Source organism: Manis pentadactyla, chromosome 11 (assembly GCF_030020395.1).
Source record: "Manis pentadactyla isolate mManPen7 chromosome 11, mManPen7.hap1, whole genome shotgun sequence".
NCBI classification, from domain to species: domain Eukaryota; kingdom Metazoa; phylum Chordata; class Mammalia; order Pholidota; family Manidae; genus Manis; species Manis pentadactyla.
In genome coordinates, this window is record NC_080029.1 from 103,890,681 (window position 1) to 103,914,752 (window position 24,072).

Here is a 24,072-nt window from a genome sequence, read left to right on the forward strand (position 1 = left end):
ACAGTTAAACCACGTCAAAAAGTCCAACATAATTACACTTCAATAAATGAGGTCATCATGCTCTTCTAAGATAATGCTAATAAACTGAAACAAACAAGGTATTACTTGAGACTAATTACCACAGTTTTAGTTCCTTGTTGTATGCCTCCCTTCTATAACATTAACAAACGGAATATTTTAATACAAAGGAAACTTTATTTTATGGATCACTAGCCATGAATTTTTGTCATTAGTTATTATACAAATGTTGCCTAGTGTCATTATCCAAATGACATGACCATTTTATGTCTACAACTTGCTTCTGAATTGATGAAGAATTTTCATAATTTACACCTCTACTGATCAGTGAAGGTTTTAGATACAAGCTAACAACCAAAATATGTAGTATTTTGCAGATAGCAATGGAGGAGAGACGTACTTTTAATTACCTTTGAGTGACCTGATGTAAAATATAAGTTGATAATTTAGAAGTTCTAAGTCTCCAAAGGAGATTTCCAAATTTCCAAATACACTTATAGAAATGGTTACAGAGAGTGAGATTTTTAAGAAATATCTTCCATGTCCACATCCTGTTGTAATTGCTGTACCATTTTTTCTTCCAGCTGCTTTCCTTTGCCTTTAAAAATAAATAGGTAAAAATAAAAAACTTTTATCAATTTGAACTTGCAAAACTCACATCAAGACTTTATAAAGGATCTTAGATATTTTAAAATAACATTAGACATATCTAAGACATTTAAAAATAGTAACTAAACTTACACAGGTCTTATGATATGCTATGCAGAAAATAAGCATTCTATATGCATTAATTCATTTCACCTTTAGAACAACCTCAAGTTCAAGGATGGGAAAACTGAGAAACAAAGACAGATGACCTTGCCCCACATCACTCAGTAAATCTAGTAAGGGAAAGAGCTGGGATAAGGACCCTGGTCCTCTGCTCTTAACACTGTGTAACCTACCTCAGAGGGTTACCTGAAGACTTAGATAACAATGGTTCATTCTTGTTGATTTTTTTTTAGTCATCAGTTCCTATCATTTTATATGTGAAACACATGCTTCAGGATTTTGTCGATATTATTTTAATAAAATTTGGTACAAAAATAACCCAGGTAATAAGACTTTTATATAAATTTGTTCTATACGTGGTTACAGAATTTGGCCTTTACTAAGGTTTAGGCATGGAGTCATTCATGAATCAAATCTTCCAACTAAATCTCACCAAAATTTCTCTCCCTTTAATCTGCAAAAGTAAACTGTACTTGGCACCAGCTGAGTACAGACTGGTTTTCTAGTACCTGACAAAAGCAACTATACACACAAACTACCCAAATAAGTGACTACTGATAAGTTACATGAGCACAAAGAGAAGGTTTTACAATAAAACAGAAGTTTTCAAACTTAAGTACGAGAATCACATGGAGAGCTGCCAAAGAACACAGGCTCAGATTCAAGGGCCTAGGCCTCTGTAGAGCTCCTCAAGTAATTTCTTAACAACCAAAATTTGAAAACCATTAATATAAAACATCGTCCCTTAATAAAAACTAGTATGTAGCAAAATATATTAAATTATTATTCAACTCATTCTGACTAGCTTGGGGGGAGATCTTATGTGGAAGATAAGAATTTATGAAAAGAGAAAAGAAACACTACATGCAGTAAACTGACTGATATTGGGAAATACACTGAGTAAGTTATACTTTTATAAACCAAGTTATATTATAAATGCACTGAGAGAGAACATTTACATGAAAAAATACCCTTTAAAAGTTGGTTCACACCCACTTAACAGATCAGGAAAATCTAGATTCTTCATCTCTCTACTTAAAGCAAAAAACTCCTATGTAATACAGAACTTACCCGCAAGAGGAGCCCGGACAAGATGGATGTTTTGTTTGACTTCCTTGATGTCTTGAACTTTTTGTAGTTCTTTATTTTTTTTCAATCTAGGATAATACATACCAAGACCAAAATTTCAGTTACTAAAACTTCTTTAAAAGACATTAGTTCATAATTTTTAATATTTTATTGATTAGCCACACAGATGAGGAATGGAAACTCAAAGTTCCTCATTAGCTTAATGGGATTCCTACAAATACCAACCTGCTCATTCATTATACCCATAGTGCCTAGCTGGGAAGAAAATGGGGGTTCAATATGTGTTTGCTGAGTGAATGAAGGCATGTAATCGAAGCAAAGAATTAATAAGTCTCAGAGATCAACATCCATTAACATATACTTGTTAAAATGTCTAGGTCTCTTCTCCTTAAATAGAGAATAGTCTCTGTTTTTTATCTAATTTTTTTTTGGTATCATTAATCTATAATTACATGAGGAACATTATGTTTACTAGACTCCCCCATCACCAATTCCCCCCCACATACCCCATTACAGTCACTGTTCATCAGCGTATTAAGATGCTATAGAATCAATACTTGTCTTCTGTGTTGTACAGCCCTCCTTGTGCCCCCCCTACATTATGTCTGCTAATAGTAATGCCCTTTTTTTTTTCCCTTATCCCTCCCTTCCCACCCATCCTCCCCACTCCCTTTCCCTTTGGTAACCCTAAATTTTTTAATCATTTAGTAATTACAAGAACACAAAACACACAAGACAGTCAAAAAAAATTACTAACAGCTCTCTTCAACATTTAGGCCCTACTTTTACAATGCTGTAACCTTTTTTAAGCCAGAAATCTGTTGCCACATACTTCTTTTCTCTAACAGACTTAAACAGTGATTAGATCAAAATCAAATGCCCCTACTCTAAGGAAATAACCAGTTACAGGCTGGGGCACAGGAAGTATAAGATCTTATCAGACATAAAGCTAAACACTCAAATGATGATGGGAAATTATCAAAATGATAAACAATATAATGACAAAGAATTATTACCCAATGAATACTTTAAGAATAACTGATACACACAGATATAATATGAACACATGAATAAACTTTGAAATTGGGGGAAAAGGGTAAAGCTCTTTTATATGAGAAAGCCAGCTAATTAATGTAGAAGAAATGACTGAATTAGAAAAATCACCATCAGCAACAATCACAACAGGAACAGATTCAGACAAGAGTTTAATGGATGCTAAAACCAGTAGGTACCAATTTGAGGAGTAACTCATGGCAAAGTCCCAATGTATCTCTCTCAAAATATGTACTGATTAAAAAGGAAAAAAATAGTAACTTTACAGTGGAGAAAACTGGCAGACATCACCTTCACCAAGTGATCAAAGTCACTAAGGATGGCATGTATGTCCTGATAAGATGCCTAAGATGACACACCATCATTTCTATATTCTAGCCAAATGACCTAACCTGAATATGGGAGGAAAACATCAGAAAAACCCAAATTAAGGAATATTCTGTAACTGACCTATACTCTCAAAAAATGTCAATGTTATTTAAGACAATTATGAGAAAGTATCCAGATTAAAGGAGCCTGAAGAGCCATGACTACTATGAGCAATGCAAGATCCACAGTTCTCCTTTGCTATGAAGGACATTATTGGAAAGTGAAGGGAAAGGAAAAGACATTCCATGCAAATGACTGTGGAAAAAAACCTGGAATAGCAATACTCACATGAGACAAAATATACTATAAAACAAGAACAGTAACAAGAAATAGGGCATTACATGATGATAAAGGGATTGATCCAACAAGAGGATGTAATCACTATAAATATCTATGCACTCAACACAGGAGCACCTAAATATATAAAGTATTAACAGACAAATGGAGAAATTGACAGTAATACAATAATAGCAGAGGAATTTAACATCCTCACTTCCATGTATCAATGAATAGATCATCCAGACAGAAAATAAGGAAACAGTGTATTTGAATGATATATTACACCAAATGTAATTAACATATATAGAACATTATATCTAAAAACAGCAGAACATACATTCTTTTCAAGTGCACATGGAACATTCTCCTGAACAGATCACGTTAGAACAAAAGCAATAAATTTAAGAAGACTGAAATCATATCAAGCATCTTTTCCAACCACAATGGTATAAAAATGGAAATTAATCACAAGAAAAAAATATAAAAAATACAAACACCCTGGAGGCTAAACAGCATGCTACTCAATAACCAGTGAGTCATCAAATAAATCAGAAATACTTGGGAGGATAATGTAAATAGATATACAATGGCTCAAAATCTTTGGGATGCAGGACAAGTAGTCTTAACAGTGAAATTCATAGCAATAGGGGCCTACTTCAAGAAGCAAGAAACATCTCAAGCAATCTAACATTACACCTAAAGGAAGTTACAAAGCCCAAAGTTAGTAGAAATGAGGAAATAATAAAGATCAGAATGAAAATAAATGAAACTGAGCCTAAAAAATAATACAAACGGTCAATGAAACAAAGAGCTGGTTCTTTGAAAGGATAAACAAAATTGATAAACCTTTAGACAGACTCTTAAACAAAAAGGCAGGACTAAAATAAAATCAGAAATGAAAGAGGACTTACAACTGGTAAGGCAGAAATACAAATGAACACAGATTACTGTGAAAAATTATATGCCAACACATCAGACAACCTAGAAGAAATGACTAAATCCTAGAAATGTGCAATCTTCCAAGACTGAATCAGGAAGAACAGAAAATCTGAACAGACCAATTACTAGTAAAATTAAATCAGCAATTTAAAAACTTTGGCTAAATAAAAAACCAGAACCAGATGACTTCACAGGTGAATTCTACCAAACATTTAATACCTATCCTCAAACTATTGTAAAAAATTGAAGAGGGAAGAATGCTTTCATATTAATTCTACAAAGCCAGCATCACCTTGATACCAAAACCAGAAAAAAGACATAACGAAAATAGAAAATTACAATCCAGTATCCTTGATAAACACAGGCAAAAACAAAATATTAGCAAACTGAATTCAAAAATACCCCAAAGATATGTACATATCTGAACATAACTAAGGTCATATATGACAAACGCACATCTATCATCATACTCAATGCTGAGAAGCTGAAAGCTTTTCCTCTAAGATCCAGGATCTAGACAAGGATGCCCACTCTCTCCATTTTTACTTAAATAGTATTGGGAGTGCTAGTAACAACAATCAGAGAAGAAAAAAAAATAAAAACCATCTAAACGGTTGAGAAGTAAAACTGTCACTATTTGCAGGAGACATGATACTAGATATAGAAAACCCTAAAGACTCCGCGAAAAACTATTGTAACTAATAAATGAATTCAGTAAAATTGCAAGATACAAAAGCAATACATGGCAATCTTTGTATTTCTATGTACTAACAACGAACTAGCAGAAATACCTGTACTCTGAAAACAGTAAAACACTGATGAAAGACACTGAAAAAAGCACAAATAAATGAAAAGATACTCTGGATAGGAAGAATTAATACTGTTAAAATGTCCATTATGCCCAAAGCAATCTATAGATTCAGGGCAATCCCCATCAAAATACCAATGATATTTTTCACAGAACTAGAGCAAGTAATCCTAAAATGTGTACAGAACCACAAAAGACCCTCGAGTAAAGCAATCTTGAAAAAGAACAAAGCTGGAGGTTATCACGATCCCAGATTTCAGACTATACTACAAAGCTATAGTAATCAAAACAATATGTTACTAGCACAAAAATAGTCAGATCAATGGAGCAGACTAAAGAGTCCAGAAATAAGCCCATGCAAATATGGTCATGCTAATATGGTCAATTAATCTATGACAAAGGAGCAACAACATACAATGGGGAAAACACAGTTTCGTCAATAAACAGTGCTGGGAAAACTAGACAGCTACATGCAGAAGAATGAAACTGGACCACTTTCTTACACTATACACAAAAATAAGCTAAAAATGAGTTGAAGACCTAAATATAACACCTGAAATCACAAAACTACTAAAAGAAAACAGGCAGTAAACTCATGGACATTGGCCTTAGCAATTTTTTTCTAGATACATCTTCCCAGGCAAGGGAAACAAAAACAAAAACAAATGGAACTACATCAAACCAAAAGGCGTCTGCACAGCAAAGGAAACTATCAACAAAAAGGCAATGCACTGAATAGATATTTGTAAATGACATATCCAATAAGGAGCTAATATCCAAAATACATAAAGAACTCATGTTAGTCAACACCAAAACAAGTAATCCGATTTTTAAAATGGGCAGAGAACTTGAATAGACATTTTTCCAAAGACACACAGATTGTCAACAGATATATGAAAAGATGCTCAACATCAGTAATCATTAGGGAAATGTAAATCAAAACCACATGGGATATCACCACACCAGGTGAGAACAGTTACTAGGAAAAAGACAAGAAATACATATGTATTGGCAAGGATGGTAGAGAAAAGGTAACTCTTGTGTTCCTTGGTTGGGAAAGTAAAATGGTGCAGAATATAAAATGGAAAACAGTATGGAGGTTACTCAAAAAATTAAAAAACAGAAATACTATACATTCCAGTAATTCCATTTCTGCATATTTACTGTAATAAAACAAAAATATAAATTCAAAAAGATATTTGTCTCCCTATGTTCATTACAGCATTACTTAAATAGCTAAGACATCAAAACAGCCTAAGAATCCACCAGTTGATAAAGACTTGGTATAAATATACAATGAACTATTACTCAGCCATAAAAAAGAATGAAACCTTGCCATTTGTGACAACACGGAGGGACCCAGAGGATATTATGCTAAGTTCAATTAAGTCACAGAAAGACAAATGCCAAACAACTTAATTATGGAATCTAAAAAACAAAAGATCAAACAAAACAGAAACAGATTTATAAATACAGAGAACTGGTAGTTGCCATAAGGGAGACCGGTGGGAAGATGGGCAAAATATATGAAGGGAACAAAGAGGTACAAACTTCCAGTTATAAAGTAAATAAAGTCACAGGGATGTAAAATACAGCCTAGGGAAAACAGTGAATAATATTGTAGTAACTTTGTATAATGACAGATGGCAACTACACTTACTGTGGTGAGCATTTTGTAATGTATATATAAAATTGTCAAATCACTGTTATACACCTGAAACAAATACAGTGTATGTCAACTACTTCAGTTAAAATATTTAAAAATTTTAAAGGCATCCATTTCTAATGAAAATAAATAAGTAAATAAGACCTGTAGATTATGTAATAGTATTATACTATAAATACACAATGATTATGTAAGAGCATGTCTTTCAGGACATATACACTAAAATATACTTAAGAGGAAAAGGCATCATGTCTTCCACTTATTAAATTAAAGAGACAAGGATAAAATAAATGTGGTAAAACGCTAACAGAACATTCAAGAGTTCTTTATAATACCCTTGCGAGTTTTCTGAAATTATGTGAAAGTTAGAAGTGAAAGAAAAAAATGTTTCCAGATTTTTACCAGTAATTATTTTTCTAAGAGTTACTCTCCACATGCATTCATACCTGTTCATTATAAATTTAGCTTGCCGTTTCTGTTTGATCTCTTCAACTCTCTTCATTGCATCAACTACAAAAAAAAATTTGTAAGAGTTAGCAAATTTATGTAATTCAACCAAGAGCTTTAACAATCACTTCTTTATTCTGATTTAGAAATGGATTAAATGCAAAATTCACTGCAGAAACAATGCCTACTAAAATAGCTGAAGATGTGTGTCACTGGCTATTATCACTGTTAACTCTATCTTTCACAAGTTATCATTTCTCTGATTTTTTTTTTGCAAAAGCCACATAATTTTCCTTCTACTTTAAACCAGTCCAATGCTTTTCAGATTTTATTCTACAGAGAACTTAGATTAATGGCACCTCATCCCATTCTTTGCTTGTCATCTGCATAAATAAAAGACAGCATATTTTCTGTCAAAAAGACCACTTTTTCTTCAAATGCTAGAATATCATGAGCAGGTGATCAATATGAACAGAATGAATGAGTCAATCAATTTGCAATGTTCACAACCACTAAAATTCAACTGTTTTGGAAAACAGGTACAAAAGCTAAGTCTAACTGTGCTCTGGAATCTCTACCAGCACTGTCCAATATAAGATAAACCACATATGCAATTTTAAATTTTCTAGTAGCCACATTAAAATATAGTGAAAAGGAACAGGTCAAAATTAAAGTTTAATGATATATTTTGTTTAACCCAACATATCAAAAATACTGCCATTTCGACATTTAATCAATATTAAAAAATATTTATTTTATACTTATGTTCATGCTAAGTCTTCAAAAGCCAGCATCCATTTTATATTTATAGCACATCTCAATTTCGAATAGCCACACTTCAGGTCTCAGTAACCCCTGAGGCTAGCGGCTGCCACACTGGACAGCACAGTTCCAATCTAGCTTCTTAAAGTGTAGTCTATAGATCTGATGGATAGTCACATAGTCTTCAAGTATCTCCCCACAATACACTTATTAATTACAAACAGTAAAATATTAATTTTACAATGGAGAAACCTGGCAGATGATACCCTAAGCAATGATCAAAGTTAGCACAGCTAGTAATAGGACTAATGGACAGCAGGGGCCTCCTAACAGGACACAATGACAAGAACTCAGCGTCCCATCTATGGTGTTCCTGCCATATCCAATCTTAAGAAAGCATCAGACAAAACCCAGCCAAAGGATTTTATATCAAACACCTGGCTCATTCTCTTCAAAACTGTCAATGTCATGAAATATAAAAAAAAAAAAACCAGGAACTATTCCAAATTGGAAGAGACTGAAGAGACTGACATGCCGGTATTCTTAGACGTTTTGCAATATAAGATACTACTAGGACATTAGACGATTCTAAATAGGTCTGGGATTACATAATATTCTATCTGTTATTTTCTTCATTTTAATAATTGCACCGTGGTTGTATGTGGTTGCATTCTGTCTTAGGAAATACATATTAAAAGTATTTAGGGATAAAGGAGCATTATGTATGCAAATTAAACAATTCATAAAAAATGTATACAAGGAAGGAAAGGGAGAGAGGAGAAAAGATAAATTTAATAAAGTGGTAACTAAGTATTAACATTGAGGGAATCCAATAAAGGACTAGAGAATTCTACCCCTGCAACTTTTCTATTCAGCCTGAAATTATGTCAAAATAACTAGTTTTTAAGTGTAGTCTGGGGGCCAGAAATACTGGCATCATCTAGAAGCTTCTTAGATATGCAGAATCTCAGGCCCCACCCAGGCATACTATATCAGAATCTGCATTTAACAAGATTCCCCAGAATCTTGGTATTCCCCAGAAGGTCCCATGGTATTAGGAGTTTGTATGAATAACTCTAAGATAATGTCAACTTTAAATCTGCACATGTTATACCTTAAAATTAATAATATGTGGATATATAACTTTCTTTATCATTCAGCAACAATGGTATGGCCAAGCTCTAGTACTCAAAAGCATTTCCACACCTTAAAGTTACTCAGGAAGGAAATAAACACACAAGTGGCAGATAAATCCTTTCCAAAGAATAAGACACTGCATTTCCAAATATTCCAGAAGACTGAAAAATCGCAGATCTAAGAGGCATCTAACAGCTATTAAAAACTGATCTGCAATACAGAGCAACATGAGGAATAAAATACAAACTATTCTTCCTAGTATTCTTGCTTTTGAAGTTCCACTGCTGTTTCTGTGGACACTGGTATCTTAACAAAAGGTGCTCAGTCTGTATCATCACACAATTAAATAATGTAAGCAATGAATATAAAATTTTCATCAACAGATTAGTTTATAGACAGAATGATACTGAAATAGAATATATGGGGAATCAACAAATCTTTTAGAAGAGTAATATATTTTTCTGGAATACAAACTTTCATAATTGTGTAAACCAGTATGAAATAGTTTTAAGTTCCAAAAGCCTCATATTGTCTACCTAGCAGATCTTCGAAGTTTATTTTTAAGATCCCAATGTGAGAGGATAACGGTATCTGTACAGGGAAAAAACTCAGAAGAGCACTGCTTCTTACAGAATTTACACGTGTATAAATGAGTGGGCCAAGGGAATGAGACGCTATGATAATACCTGATCCAATTACTGCCTAACAGAAACAATAAATAGGAGTACTCAGTAAAATGCACTGAGAGGGCAGGGACTGTGTATGCCCTATTCATCTTTGTACACTAGACTAAGCACTTATTGTTAAGGTATATGAAGTCTTACAGAACAGAAGAGTATTTCTCACAAATGATGTAAAAATATTAAACCAGCATGGAGGGTCACAGTAACTAAATGTCCACATATGACTAAAATAAGATCTGTACTTCCAGTTTCAACATCAAATTGACTATCCAACAAGTACAAGGAGTTAAGAAATATGTAAAAAATGATCTGGAGCTGCTATCTTCAACCAGTAACAAAAAAGAAAACAAAGGCCAAAATGAATTGGAATTCAATGGGATCCATATATGCTTTAGAACCGTCTAATCATGTGCTTGACAAGATTTTAAGAATCCTATGAAAAATATGTTAAGTATGTGTGGTGATGGATGTCAGCCAGATTAGGTGGTGATCATTTCACAATAAACACAGACATCAAATGATTATATTGTACATCTGAAACTAATGTTAGATGTCAATTAAATCTCAATTTTAAAAAGAATCCTATGAAGTCATTATTAATCTCTTTAGAAATCCTTGAGTTTCAGTATTACTTGCTTACCAAATAAGCCCAATGAAAGCCACTGCTTTTTAGAAAATTAACTCTTCCTCTAACTACAAAACAGAGGGAAAAGGCTTTTTTTGAGGAGGAGGAAACAAAACAAAACGAAATACCAGGGGGCAGAATACTTAGGGCTGTGTGGAACAGGCAATGCTAAACCTGAACTCTTTGATTTCTCCCCATGACCCAGGAAGATAAACAACGCTTCAGAGAGTGTCAAATACTACTACAAAGGCTCCTAACTTTTCAATTCCTCCCAGGAAGTCTTGTGACTGACAGGGGGCAAGTGTCAAAATGGATGCCCTGCCTGTGATCCACTAGAAACTGATCAAGTTTGTAGAATTCTAGGCCTTCAGTACTTCTAGTTGACAAAGTACATCATCTCAACACTCAAGAGTGGAAAATGACTAAAGGCGGCTAAGACAGCCATGAGAGAAAAAAAGGCAGGGCCATGAGCCTCAAATACACACATACACAGTGGAATCCAAGCTAGTGTAAGGAACTAAATTTTACTAATTATGGGATTATTTTCATTAAAGTATGCCTACTTCAGATAAAAAAAGGCCAAAAACTACTATCATTGCTTTTAATTCCAGTACCATATAGCTTCATTTTTACCTAAGTCAAACACTCAGCAGTAGTCTTGGTAAATCTGTAATTATCACTCTATGGGTCACATTTTTGAGTTTTAAAAAAAGCACTAAATTTTATAAGGTATACAGAATACAAAGATGTATTCTAAACCAAAGTATCTAAACTTGTAAAGTGTGTTGTGTTTTGTGTATATTTTAACCTTGCCACACTCACCCCAAAAAAGTATTCTCCCATCTCTATTTTGTGATTTTTTTATTTTTATTTTTATCTGTGTTGGCACTTCAAATATCCAGTCTAGTAACTACACTATTTTTATAAAGGCCACATCGGCCAATTCTGAAAAGGACTTTGGGTAGCTTATAATAAAAGACACAAATACTACAGAGTGATTTAACATGAGGACAAAAGAATAAGTTAACCAATGAAAAGAAGAAATGCAATTATGGTAATATCCCACATCAGTATCTCCTGAAAATTCCTTGTATGCCCTTCTGACTTACTAGTTTTATTCCACAGCTCTCGCTGGTATTTGACAGGTTCATTTCTACGTTTTTCAAATTCAAATGAATTATCCTGTAACAGGAAAGAAAATACAGTTTTAAGAGAGATACAGAGGAAGCATTTCTTAAAACTTATTCTCTCCTTTCACAAGAGTTCTGAGTGTTTCAAAGCATAGACATATTAAGATTCCCCCCAGGGTGATACCAGAGAACACAAATTTTTTTTTTCTTCCATTGCACCTTTATTCATAATAGTGAAAAACAAAAACATGATATCCATCAACAGGAAAATGAATTTTAAAAATGCGGTACATTTATACAACAGAGTATGACTGAACAATAAAGGAATGAACACTGAGGTGTATAACAAGAACATGGATGAATTGTTTAAAGGACAATGTGTTGAGAGGATAATTAGGGAGCCAGACACAAAAAAGTCCACACTGCATGATTCCATTTATGTGATTTCAAGAAGAGGCAAATGGGCAAAGCTAATTTGGGGGGATAAATCCAAACAGAGGTTGATTTTCTAAGGTGAGGGATCAATTGGGAAGGGATTAATTTTCTAATGTGATGAGAGTGTTCTGTCTTAATTCAGATGTACAAATCTGTCAAAATTTAAGATTTGTCCACTTTATTGTAATTACATTTACATGATATAATTACATACACCTCAATAAAAAATATCCCAAAAAAAGTACATTATTCCCTTCCTGCTCTATTCATTGACTGCAGAGAACACAAATTTTCAAACTTTTTCTCCTTTATACACCATGATGTATAAGATAGCTCTGCTGAAAACATCTTTCTGTACATGAGTGAATTCTCAAAAGGAGAGGAGGGGAGAATATCACCCCCACCCCTTAGAGGGGCATATAACAATCACGGAAATTGTAAACAAACTGAAAAAGCTTCCATAACCTCCTATTCCTAGATGAGACTTATAGCCAGAAAACTTTGTATTAGGCTGAACCATGACTTACGATTTTTCATGGATGAAAAAAAGTCAAACATTGAGAGTTTCATATGGTTCAAACTAAATGCCTATTGTGTTTATGTATTTCAATACCTACATTCCTTTGTTGTAACATAAAGGTGTGAAACTATGTATCTTCAAATAAATGTGGTGCTACTCTGTAGGACATAGGTGTGGTGTGGAAATCCGTAGGTCCCCTCTACATGCAGTTGTTATTTTGATAGTTAAATCCTATTTATCTTAAAACATGCAAAATTACTTTCAAAAAGCTACTGGTTTCTTGGAAAAACTATTTCTTGGTTTACAAATCTATCTGACATAGATTCATGAAACACCAAGAACTCTGTATTCACCAATATCATTTGTATACACATGCCTCTTTTCAGATCACAATAACCTCAGCAATGACAAGGTAAACCGGCTACCAGCAAATGACCGTGACTGGCAGCCTTTGTTCACTCATACAATTGTCATTTGCACTTGAGGTGCTATGTTTACTCTCTTTTTATACTACACAATATATCCCCCCACCAAAAAACAATTTTTGTGATGGTAACTGTGATTTGACCTTGCATCTTGCCAAAAAATATTCTTTCTCATCACAAAAACCACTGTTAAGTAAGCCAGAAAAGGGCTTCATCACAAGTGCTTAGATACTGCCTTTAAGTAGAGAGGTGAGAAAGAGGTCATGGGTTTTAGAAAAGAGGACATCACAGAGGAAGACAGATGACACTTTATAAAGATCTTCCTCAAAGGTAGTCTGTGCAGCAGTTTTTACCTCCTTACTTTACAAGGATTGAATGTGGACAAGCTTCACCAAGTACATACACCAATTCAGAAATGACAACCTGATCATGTGGACTCACACATGAAATTCCCTAACCCTTGACTTCCACTGTTCCTCCTCATATCCACCACTTTTAACTGATTTCTCTGCTCTCAGACACAAAGTCCTGCAGAGAAAATCTAGACACTGATAAATGAGTCTGTTATAAATCTTGTCAGAGCCCTCATGCTATTAAGGAATCCTTTAATTCCTCTCAACTTCCTCTTAAAATCCTTGAGTAGCAATTTCCAACTTCACCCCAATCCACTTAAATGATTTTCCCCTTTGTCTGCAAGAACTAAAAATAGCTTTTTGAGAATAAGAAATACCATTTCTACAAACTGAATGTAGGAAATTCTACAGATTTATAGTCTTCAGAATCATGTAAGAATGATATCACAGCCACCTACAAATAAATCACTCATCAATCATGTTAGGAATTTTTTTTTGACCTTTTGTCACTTTACTGTTAACCAATGAATGTTATCCAAAATTATAGATGTAACTATAACTGTACAACACAAAATTATTAATTAAATGACATATTCCCCATTCCAAATTAAAAATTTTTAAACTATGAAAATTATATTGATAGTTCACTATACTCACCACTGTAAGCTCTTTACCAGCTGCCTTACGGAAGGCTTTAGTCCACCTGACCTTGCGAGGATTGCGCTTCTTTTTAAAGTTTTTATGACATTTGGATTTACAGAATCTGAACACCTACAAGAAAATTACGTAGTGAAAAGTCAACATTAAAGATTTTTCTATCATAGGATGTTAGCCCTGCTCAAAGAAAATAAAGTCTGGGAAATAACAGTTCTCACAATTCCTTCAACTTAGTCACCATTAGAAATGTTGTGAGATGTACCAGATTAAATGTAAACTGAACGATTTTTTGACTATCAAACATCATCACAACTAAAGGCTGGGTGCCCCAAAAATATGGTTAAAACAACCAATCATTATTAGAGAATTACAGTACAGCCTTACAATAATCTTGAATAAAATGAATAGTTTTAAGGAAAGTCACTTCTTTAAATCCCTTCTCAATTCAGAGTAATCCTCAAAATTCACTTCCTATATATACCTTAGTGGTGGTACAGTTTCAAACAATCATTCTGAAATCTCCTTTGATTCCTTCACCCTTTTTGTTAAAAGCACACAGTAATTTTCAAAAAAAAATTAAATCTGGCTATAGATTTGTTTCTAAAGTATTTATTCACAGGTCTACTAAAAAGATCCTTCACTACTTTATTTTCATCCCAAAAGATGTGGTTCATTAATAGAGCTAACAGCATCCAATTTAATACTTCAATGTACTCATGAAATGGCTTATTTGGGACTCACTATGTAAGTCTAAAACCACATTATTTTGTTACTTTGTAACATCTTAAAATACATTACAATTTGTGTGTGTTACTACAGAAAATCTGAAGAGAAAAGATAATGCTTTAGTGTATGGATCTTGGCAAAGAAAATTAAATTATCATACCTAGAATATGTGACCTATGAAAAAAATAGGTCAAAATAACTATTAACATTTCAAATTGTGTGTATGTATCACAAGCCAAAATATTTTTCATTTTATATAAGCTTTGTTCTGCAGGGAAATTTAAGCAGATAATATACATATTTTTCAGAAATGGTCAATACTAGTTTAACCTGATATAGGTCCTGGGGAGCCCTCTCCTAACAGACTTGTGTGAAAGCATGTACATATTGTTAAATTAATTTCAAAGCAACTAGAAATTTAATATGAGTGGATATCCTGGAGTAACCCAGTATGAATTCATTATCAGTAAATTTTTTTTAGTCTTTTCAGCCCAAAGTATTATTACTCTTTTAAATAAACATCTCCTACATTTAATACCTACTAGATAATTCCTAGACAAATCCCCATTTCTGAGATATATCTGATGGGAAGTTTGAACTTTTCCTGTGTCTCCTCAATTCCAAAGAGACCCAGTGGAAAGTTATAAGAAAGTCCACTTGAACTCTGCTTCTAACAGATGTTATCTAAAAAGCACAATGAAGTGTCTGAAGAGACTGGAGTCACTGGATATGTGAAGGTATTCAATCAACAAATAAGAAAGATCTACCATGTGTCTGATATTCTAAAAGGTGCTAGGGATACAAGAATAGTGAAAATGTAACACCCTACCTTGAGAACCTAGGCCAGCATTGCAATAAAGTCTCACTTTACAAACGAGAGACAGATCAGACTAGGATATAAACATTGGGATAAAGTTAAATACAATAATCATGTACAAAGAAACATGAAAACACACAGTAAGGAGGTGGGAATGATGGTGGATGGACTTTGTGTGAGGCAAAGCATCGCAGGCCGGCTCACGTTTCCCTTTTAATCCAGTCCTTTATCATCATTCTCAGTCTTCAACATGCAAACAAATGATCCAACTAATATCTCAGCCTCAAAGTTATTCAACCCTTTCTTATTCCACTAATTCAACAAACACTATAAAGCACTCATTAAGTTTGCATGTATTTTTCATGTTTGGAAAGTATGTGAAAATAGTAAATATTAACATTAATTCTACCCTTAAAAAGGTACCTGAAAAGTGTGAGAGGGCTGTGTGAAAATCTCAAAAGCTAAGAGAATAAGGCAGAAAGTGACAAGTGCCTAATCTAGAACCAGGGCAAGAGAGCAGAAAGAAACCAGACACCACCATCTTTTGCAAAGGCAGATGGACAGGACTTGATAGCTGGATTAAAAAGTGGAAGATTCAAAGATTCAGATCAACACCCAACTCTAGAGAGCTCCCACAATCTGTTGTTCTAATTTCAATACCCCATTAATAAGCACTGCTTGAGAAAAATCATAAATTCATGATGACCAGATAATCTAAAAAGCGTACTGCCCTCTGTGAATTACACACCAACTTAGCAATCATTTAGTTCATTTCTATAAACTTTTATCATGTTCTTGATAGCAGGGATACAAAATCTTCTTTCTAGAGGAAGAAAAACAAAAATAAACAAGTGGGACTGACTGTATCAAACTACAAAGTTTCTGCACAGCAAAGGAAACCCTCAACAAAAAGGCAACTTAATATATGGGGGAATATATTTGCAGACGACGTATCTGATAAGGAGCTAATATCCAATGTATACAAAGAACTCATACAACTCACAACGAAAAACAAATTATCCAATTAAAAAATGGGTAGAGGACTTGAATAAATATTTTCCCAAAGAAGACATACAGATGGCCAACAGACACATGAAAAGATGCTCAACATCACTGAACATCAGGGAAATGCAAACCAAAACCACAATGAAGTTATCACCTCACAGCAGTCATAATGGCTAGTAGAGCCAACAAGACAAGAAATAACAAATGTTGCTAAGGATGTGGAGAAAAGGGAACCCTCCTACACTGTTGGTGGGAATGTAAGTTGGTGCAGCCACTGTAGAAAACAATATGAAGGTTCCTCAAAAAACTAAAAGTAGAAATACAATACAACCCAGCAATTCCACTTCTGGGTGTTTACTTGTAGAAAATAAAATCTCTGATTCAACAGATATATGCACACCTATGTTCAAGGCAGCATAATTTAACAGTCAAGATACGGAAGCATCCCAAGCGCTCATCAGTATACGAATGGATAAAGAAGATGTAGTACATTTACACAGTAAATATTACTCAGCTATATAAAAAAAGGAAATCGTTCCATTTGCAACATGGATGGACCTAGAGAGTATCATGCTCAGTGAAATAAGCCAAGCACAGTAAGACAAATACCATACAATTTCACTTATATGTGAAATCTAAGAAACAAGAAATAGAACCACAAATACAGGAAACAGACTGTTTCTTACCATAGGGATGGGTGATATAGGTGAAGGATAAAGAGGTACAAACTACAAATTGTAAAATAAGTTGTCATAGGAATGGAAGTACAATGTAGAGAATATAACCAATAATGTAACGTCTTATTATTACAATGGGGTAACTCCACTTGTGGCAAGCATCTAGTAAATACATAATTATCAGTCACTACATTGTACATCTGAAACCAGTATTATATTATCAACTTTATTCCAATTTAAAAAAGGGAAAAAATCTTATTTCTATATAATTCTAGTTTTGGTCCCTCACTTTCAACAAGAACCCTTGCTCCTAAATTTAACGAGGTTAGTATCTTCCAGCTATAATAGAAATATAAGGTGATGAAGCCGAAACTGTAATTTTTAGCACATCAAAATCACCTCGTTAAATATAAATTCAATAGATTTGATGGAAACCAGGAACCTGTATTTTTTACAAGTTGCCCGGTGTTTCAGAAGCACATATGGAAGATCAAATTCTGAGAACCAATGTGTTAAACAGAAACGAGATTTGTTTTGATGAGAAATTTATTCACATTTAAAGTCTTTCACAACCAGGATTTATAATTACATGTTTGTATCTTATGCTTATAGACTTATCTTTTTGTACACAGACTTACATTCGTGTTTACAGCCGTACCCCCAAGCCTCTTCCACCATCCACTCGTCACTTCCTTAAACAGAGAAGTCATTGCTCCGCTATGAGCCTCTGCTCAAACTGTTCAATTCCCTCCCATCTTGAATGCCCTCTCATTTTCTTATGAAAAGCTAAAGATCCGGAATAAATGTCATCTCCTTTCTGAGCCTTTTCATATACGACCCTACCGTGCACTCCTCCAATAACTCTGTGATACATAACTGCTATGGAGCCATATACAACAGTTCTGTCAACCTCTACACACTGCAGACGGTCCAGTCTTACTCATCTCTATGGACACCGACCTTAGCAACGACGCCTGACTGGGCACGCGCTCTACAAAGTTTAGTGAATTTGAGAACCTGGCGAAAGTACAACAGCAGGCCTAACAGACCCTCAGAATCCCCTCCCGCGCTGGTTGGTCCCTGAACCTCCCGCACCAGCCTCGCCCCAGGGTGGCCTGGCGGCCAGCTCCGTTGACGCCCCCAAGGAGAGTCCAAAGGGACTGAGCTTCCACCCTCCCGCCCGAACAGCGCGGAAACGGGAGCCGAGCCCGGGACGGAGCCTCAGGCCCGCGGGAGCGCAGAGGGCGCGCACTGGTCCTGGTCGCGTCACCTTGCAGTCGTTGCGGACGAACATCATGCCGTGGCCGGGGTAGATGGGACCTGAACAGAAATAACACTTCTCTACACGCATGCTGAATCCTCGTGAGTGCCCGCCTGCCAAGCGCCGAGTCTGAGAGGAAGTGACGTCCCCCGTCACAGGAAGTGATTCTCTCCCCAGTTCCCACCCCGGAAAAAGCGAGCGTCTCTCGTTCCTACGGGTTCCTGGAAAGCGAGAGCGTGATAGCTCCTCCTGGCGGCCTTGCGAGCCAAAGCGCTGTCATTAGGCGCAGGCGCAGATTGTCTGGCAGAGCTGAGTGAAATGTGGCGCGGCGCCGCCTTCCGAACTCACCCAGGCCGCCCTGTTTTCTAGTCTCTGTCATACCTCATAACGTCAGCATCTACTCAACTCTTACATTGTTTGTGCTTTGTCCCCGGAAGACACTGCAGACACTGAGTAAGGAAGGTCACTTCCTGGCAGGTGCAGGAACCCCAAGAAGAGAGGAATTCATCCAAATCTGCAGGTACTGCAGGCACAAGCTGATGGCAAGCCTGACTTGGCTTTCTGGCCTCAAGAAGCCCTTAAAAGTTCAAACTGAAATTCCTTGCAAAAAGTTCCAGCAAAGCACATTTAAAAGATCCTATGTAATCTATTACTCTTCTTGCTGCACTTATGCAAATAATCAAGCCAATTATTAATTATTTTCTTAATCTGGCTACTTCTAATAAAAATGAGGGTGATTTTAGAGAAAAGTACTGTTTCAATAATGCACTCTTATCTATACTAAATCCTAATACTAGTCATTGAGATATAAACTCGATCCCAGAATTCTAGTTTCCCAATGCTACCTGGCTATAATTCTCAATTAGACTTTTCGTATTTCTAGTTTTCATATTCAGCCATGCATTCTTAATCTCATCAAGTTTGTCCTTCCAGAATAGAAAATCCAACTCCAGATGTTGCTACTTAACCTAATAACAATTTGTTCTATCTTGCCTAAAAGCCACAAATTTGCAAATAGTAATAGAAATGAAACCCAGAATAGAAACGCCAACCTTCCGGGCCGCTCTCAACTGACCAGTGATGGAGACCTAGCTGCACCTTTTACATGAAGCAGCCAGAGCGGTCGTCGCCCCCTTCCCCTAGCAGCAGCTAGAGTCTCTTATCTGTAGAAGGGGGAATGAGACAGGGACCATAGGCTTAGAATAAGGTGAGAGCCTCTGAAGAAAGCAGAGCAGGATATTTGCAGTCAGTGATGTAACTACATGCTAGGAACCCCCCTCCCCTAAAACTGTTGAACATTCTTCCGTGAGATCAGTTAATGTTCCCCAGATAAAGAAGAGTAGCACATGTTTTATTATGCTAATCATTTGTAATAGTGTATAAGATTCATTTTAGCATACTAAAAGGCCCAAGCCTATGTGCCGTCTTTCCTCCTTCAGATCTGACGAGGTAATTTTGCAAACTGAGCAACTAATTTAGCATGCAGACCCAGCTGTAGACGGCATAGTAAAAGGCAGGATTCTTTAGCAAATAGGCAATACCTCAGCCCACCTTGGGAGCTGAGCAGGCAGCCTTTTGATATGCTCCCAGACCAAGACGCCGGTATACCAGAGAAAAATCAAGGCAGGAAATTCCTTATGTTAAGTTAATTTTTAATATCCAGAGAACACTTAAGTCCTTCCCCAAGGCTTTAGAGAAAGTCACCACCTTTTTGGACAGGCTCTAGCACAAGACCTCAAATCCCTTACTCTCTCGAGCTCCACCCTCCTTCAATATGTAGATGATCTCCCGTGCAGTCCCTCCCTACAAACCTCTCAACAGGATACTATTCTCCTTTTAAACTTTCTCTCAGAACACAGCTATCACGTTTCACCCTCCAAAGTTCAGCTATCTGCCACTCACGTCACATACATATCTGGGAATTCAGCTCTCCCTGCGCTACAAGGCTATTACCATAGAAAGGAAAAAACTTCTCCAAACCATGCCCTTTCCAAACACCAAGCAACACTGTAAAGGAATGCAGGAAACACCCTAGAGCGAGAGCCACCCAGTTTCCATAGAAAATACTCGAGGCTAACATCCCTGACCCCTGCCCTAAGCTAGATAACTAGGAGTGGGCAACCCTAAGGGGACGAAACTCGTGATAAGACGTTAAGGAATGCTTGTGCAAAGGTCAGGCAAGCGGCGGGTCCCCATTTCAACTTTATTGGTTAAAGTATGGGATGTGTTTTAAATTCATTGGTTATGGTAATGTGTGGGCTTTGGTGCAACGGCTGTGAAAATCCTATATAATCTATACCTAAAGTTGCTTGGGGGTCGACAGCTCGGACTCGACCTGCGTGTCAGGGGAGGTGCTGTCGGCCCCAGCTAGCTGGCTGAATAAAGACTTTGCTTGGATTTACATCTCCGTGCCTGTGTGGTTTGTTCTCTGGAGAAGCCCCGGAGTCCCAAACCCTAACATTCTGGGGGCTCGTCCGGGATCAGAGCAACTTCCCAGAGAACAAGGGATGGCTGGAGGCAAGATCTGATTGTCCGGACAGGGCAGTGTAATTCGAGGTTCACCCCCTCGTGTCTGCATAAATCCAGTATAAGGCGGGAGTCGCCATCCCGTGTCTGGTCTTGGGTTAGTGATCCCGAGTAAGGAAGTCCGGGTTGGTAGTCCCGGCCCCCAGGTTAGTGACCCTGGGTGAAGCCCAGGTAACCAATCCTGGCCCTAAGGTCCGAGTGATTCGGCCTTAGGAAGGGAAGTCCGAGCAGCAGGAACCTGGCACCCGAGGAGGAAAGGATCAAGCTCGTCACCCTGCGGCAGTCCGAGTGGACGCCTTTTGGGAGAATCACAAGAGTCTTTGAGGATCCTGAAAGTGGTGAGCGTGGTGCGCACCAGAGTGAGAGAAGGACCGGTCCAATTGAGTGTGATCAAATGTGGTGTGTGTGTTTGGTGTTATTGTTGATTGTTTTATTGTGTATTGGTTTATATTTCTTTTTGCGCTTTTCCCTTTAAGTTTTTCTTACTCTGAGGCTCTCCTGTTCCTGTTCTTTCCATTCCTCCTTTCTGCCACTAAATCATTCCCCTGCGGGCACGGGTCGGGCGATTAAGGGCCATTAGGGCACCCGCCGCTGGAAGACTCCCGTGACAGGATAAGGGGGTCACAGCCACGAATCCCAGATAAATTCGCATCCCCCGCAGAAGAAAAACTGTGCAACGACAGGCACCCATCCACAAGCACATACACCAGTCATCATCTTGTTTAAAGTGGCACTTCTACTTTTCGCCTTTTGTCTTCCTTGCATTATTTACCATGGGCCAGACTCAGGCTACTCCTAAAGGTCTGATCCTTTCCCACTTTCTGAAGGTCAAGGAACAGGCCCTAAACATGAGTCTTAGTATCAAGAAAAGTAAGCTTGATACCTTTTGTTCAGCCGAGTGGCCCTCCTTTGGAGTAGGCTGGCCGACCCAGGGGTCTCTTTCCCTGGACCTTATTGGCAAGGTCAAAGCCATCATCTCCTGGCCAGACCCTGAGGGCCACCCTGACCAGCTTCCCTATATTCTTGTCTGGAAAAATTTGGCCAAGAATCCCCCTTCCTGGCTGAGGCCTTTTTTGGTGGGGAAATTTCACACTGACCCACTAAAAACCTCCATCTTAGTTGCCCAGGAAGATCTAAAACCCCCTGATCATAGGGCCAGAAACCCTGTGCGCCCGAGTGCACTGCCTGTTCTCCCTGACAGTTCCCCCCTCTGCCGATTGAGCGGCCACCCCTGTATGCAGGAGAAGGGGGTGAAGCTGCCGGAGGGGTAGAGAACGTGGTTGGGGAGCCCAGCAGGGATCTGGCGGCCACAGCTTCCCCAGACTCTTCAGCAGGAGAAGGCAGGAGGCTGGAAAGAGCTTCCTCACACTCTCCCGCCCTGGCTCCACGCTGGGCGCCAGGTAGAGCGGGAGGAATGCAGTTGAGGCCTCGAGGGGCGAGGGAGCAAGAAGGGGAGGCCCCCTCCTCCACCTCAGAAGTAGCAGTGCCGGTTCTGCCCGTGTGTGCCATCGGTGCAGGCGGCCCGGGCGGAGCTCAGCAATATCAGTATTGGCCCTTTTCATCTAGTGACCTTTATAATTGGAGGACTCAGAACCCTCCCTTCTCGGAAGACCCCAAGTGTCTTATAGGTCTGGTAGAGTCCATTATGTTCACCCCTTGTCCCACATGGGACGACTGCCAGCAGTTGCTCCTCACCCTCTTCACAATGGAAGAGCGAGAGCGCATCCTCAATGAAGCCAGGAAAAATGTCCTCGGAGAAAATGGAAGACCTACTACCCTCCAGCCCATCATTGATGAGGCGTTTCCACTTACACGCCCAAACTGGGACTTCGGGACTGCAGAAGGTAGGGAGCGTCTCCGGGTCTACCGCCAGACTCTGATGACTGGTCTCCAGGCGGCCGCCAGCCGGCCCACTAACCTAGCTAAGGTAAAAACTATTGTTCAGGGAGAAAAGGGAAGCCCGGCCACGTATCTGGAGGGGCTGTTTGATGCTTACAGGCAATATACCCCCATAAACCCAGAGGCAGAGGAACACAGATCAGCTGTAGTCCTCTCATTCATCAACCAGGCAGCCCCCGATATCCGGAGGAAACTCCACAAGCGGGATGACTTAGGAGAGATCTCTATTAGAGAAATGCTGCAGCAAGCAGAGAAAGTCTTCAATGCTAGAGAGACTCCGGAAGATAGGGAAGAAAGGCTGAAGAAAGAGAAATGGGAAGTGCAGGAGAGAAATAGGAAAGAAGACAGAGAATTTCAGAAGAGGGAGAACAAGTAGCAGAGAGAGGAGATGGCTAGGATATTCTTAGCTGGAGTAAAGGGGAGCCCTAGATCTCCTCGAAGAAAGGGACCCCGCCCATCCCGGCTAGGACGAGATCAGTGCGCCCTGTGTAAGGGATATGGGCACTGGAAAAGAGAGTGCCCCAAAAGGAAGGAACAAGGAGGAGGGAACCCCGTTAAGACCCTACACCTAGGAGAGGAGAATTGACGGGGACGGGACTTGACACCCCTCCCCGAGTCCTGGGTAACCGTGTGTGTGGAGGGGACTCCTATTGGGTTCATGGTAGATAAGGGGGCACAGTATTCAGTTCTCAACCAAGCCCATGGTCCCCTAAACCCAGGACGTACAAGTGTAGTCCAGGGAGTAACAGGGTCCAAGAAATGTGCCTGGACTACTAATAGAAAAGTGGACCTAGGAAGACATCAGGTCTCTCACTCATTCCTGGTTGTACCCGAAAGCCCCGCACCATTACTGGGCAGAGACTTATTGACCAAGGTCGGGGCGCGCATTCATTTTGAACCCGAACGGATAAAGATCATGGACAGAGAAGGGAAGTCCCTACAACCGGTGCACATGCTAACCCTATCCCTAGCCGACGAGCATCACCTGTTTCAGG

At 38.0% G+C, this 24,072-nt stretch overlaps 1 protein-coding gene across 1 annotated transcript; it reads right to left on the bottom strand.

Moving 5' to 3' along the window:
* Positions 1-175: 175 nt before the first annotated feature.
* Positions 176-18,816, bottom strand: RSL24D1 (ribosomal L24 domain containing 1). The gene is made up of 6 exons (XM_036929721.2): positions 18,662-18,816; positions 14,167-14,280; positions 11,756-11,828; positions 7,439-7,502; positions 1,861-1,946; positions 176-616 (listed from the first exon to the last, which is right to left on the bottom strand). The coding sequence occupies exons 1-6, from the start codon at positions 18,740-18,742 to the stop codon at positions 543-545; spliced, it is 492 nt and encodes a 163-aa protein (XP_036785616.1). The 5' UTR covers positions 18,743-18,816; the 3' UTR covers positions 176-542.
* Positions 18,817-24,072: the final 5,256 nt, after the last annotated feature.

Excerpts from the sequence above, each read along its gene's own strand:
- RSL24D1 (XM_036929721.2), bottom strand. The coding sequence starts at position 18,742 with ATGCGTGTAGAGAAGTGTTATTTCTGTTCAGGTCCCATCTACCCCGGC. Across the intron at positions 1,947-7,438 it reads GCTAAATTTATAATGAACAG|ATTGAAAAAAAATAAAGAAC; the intron begins GTATGAATGCAT and ends GTATTATCCTAG. Across the intron at positions 617-1,860 it reads TGTCCGGGCTCCTCTTGCGG|GCAAAGGAAAGCAGCTGGAA; the intron begins GTAAGTTCTGTA and ends TTATTTTTAAAG.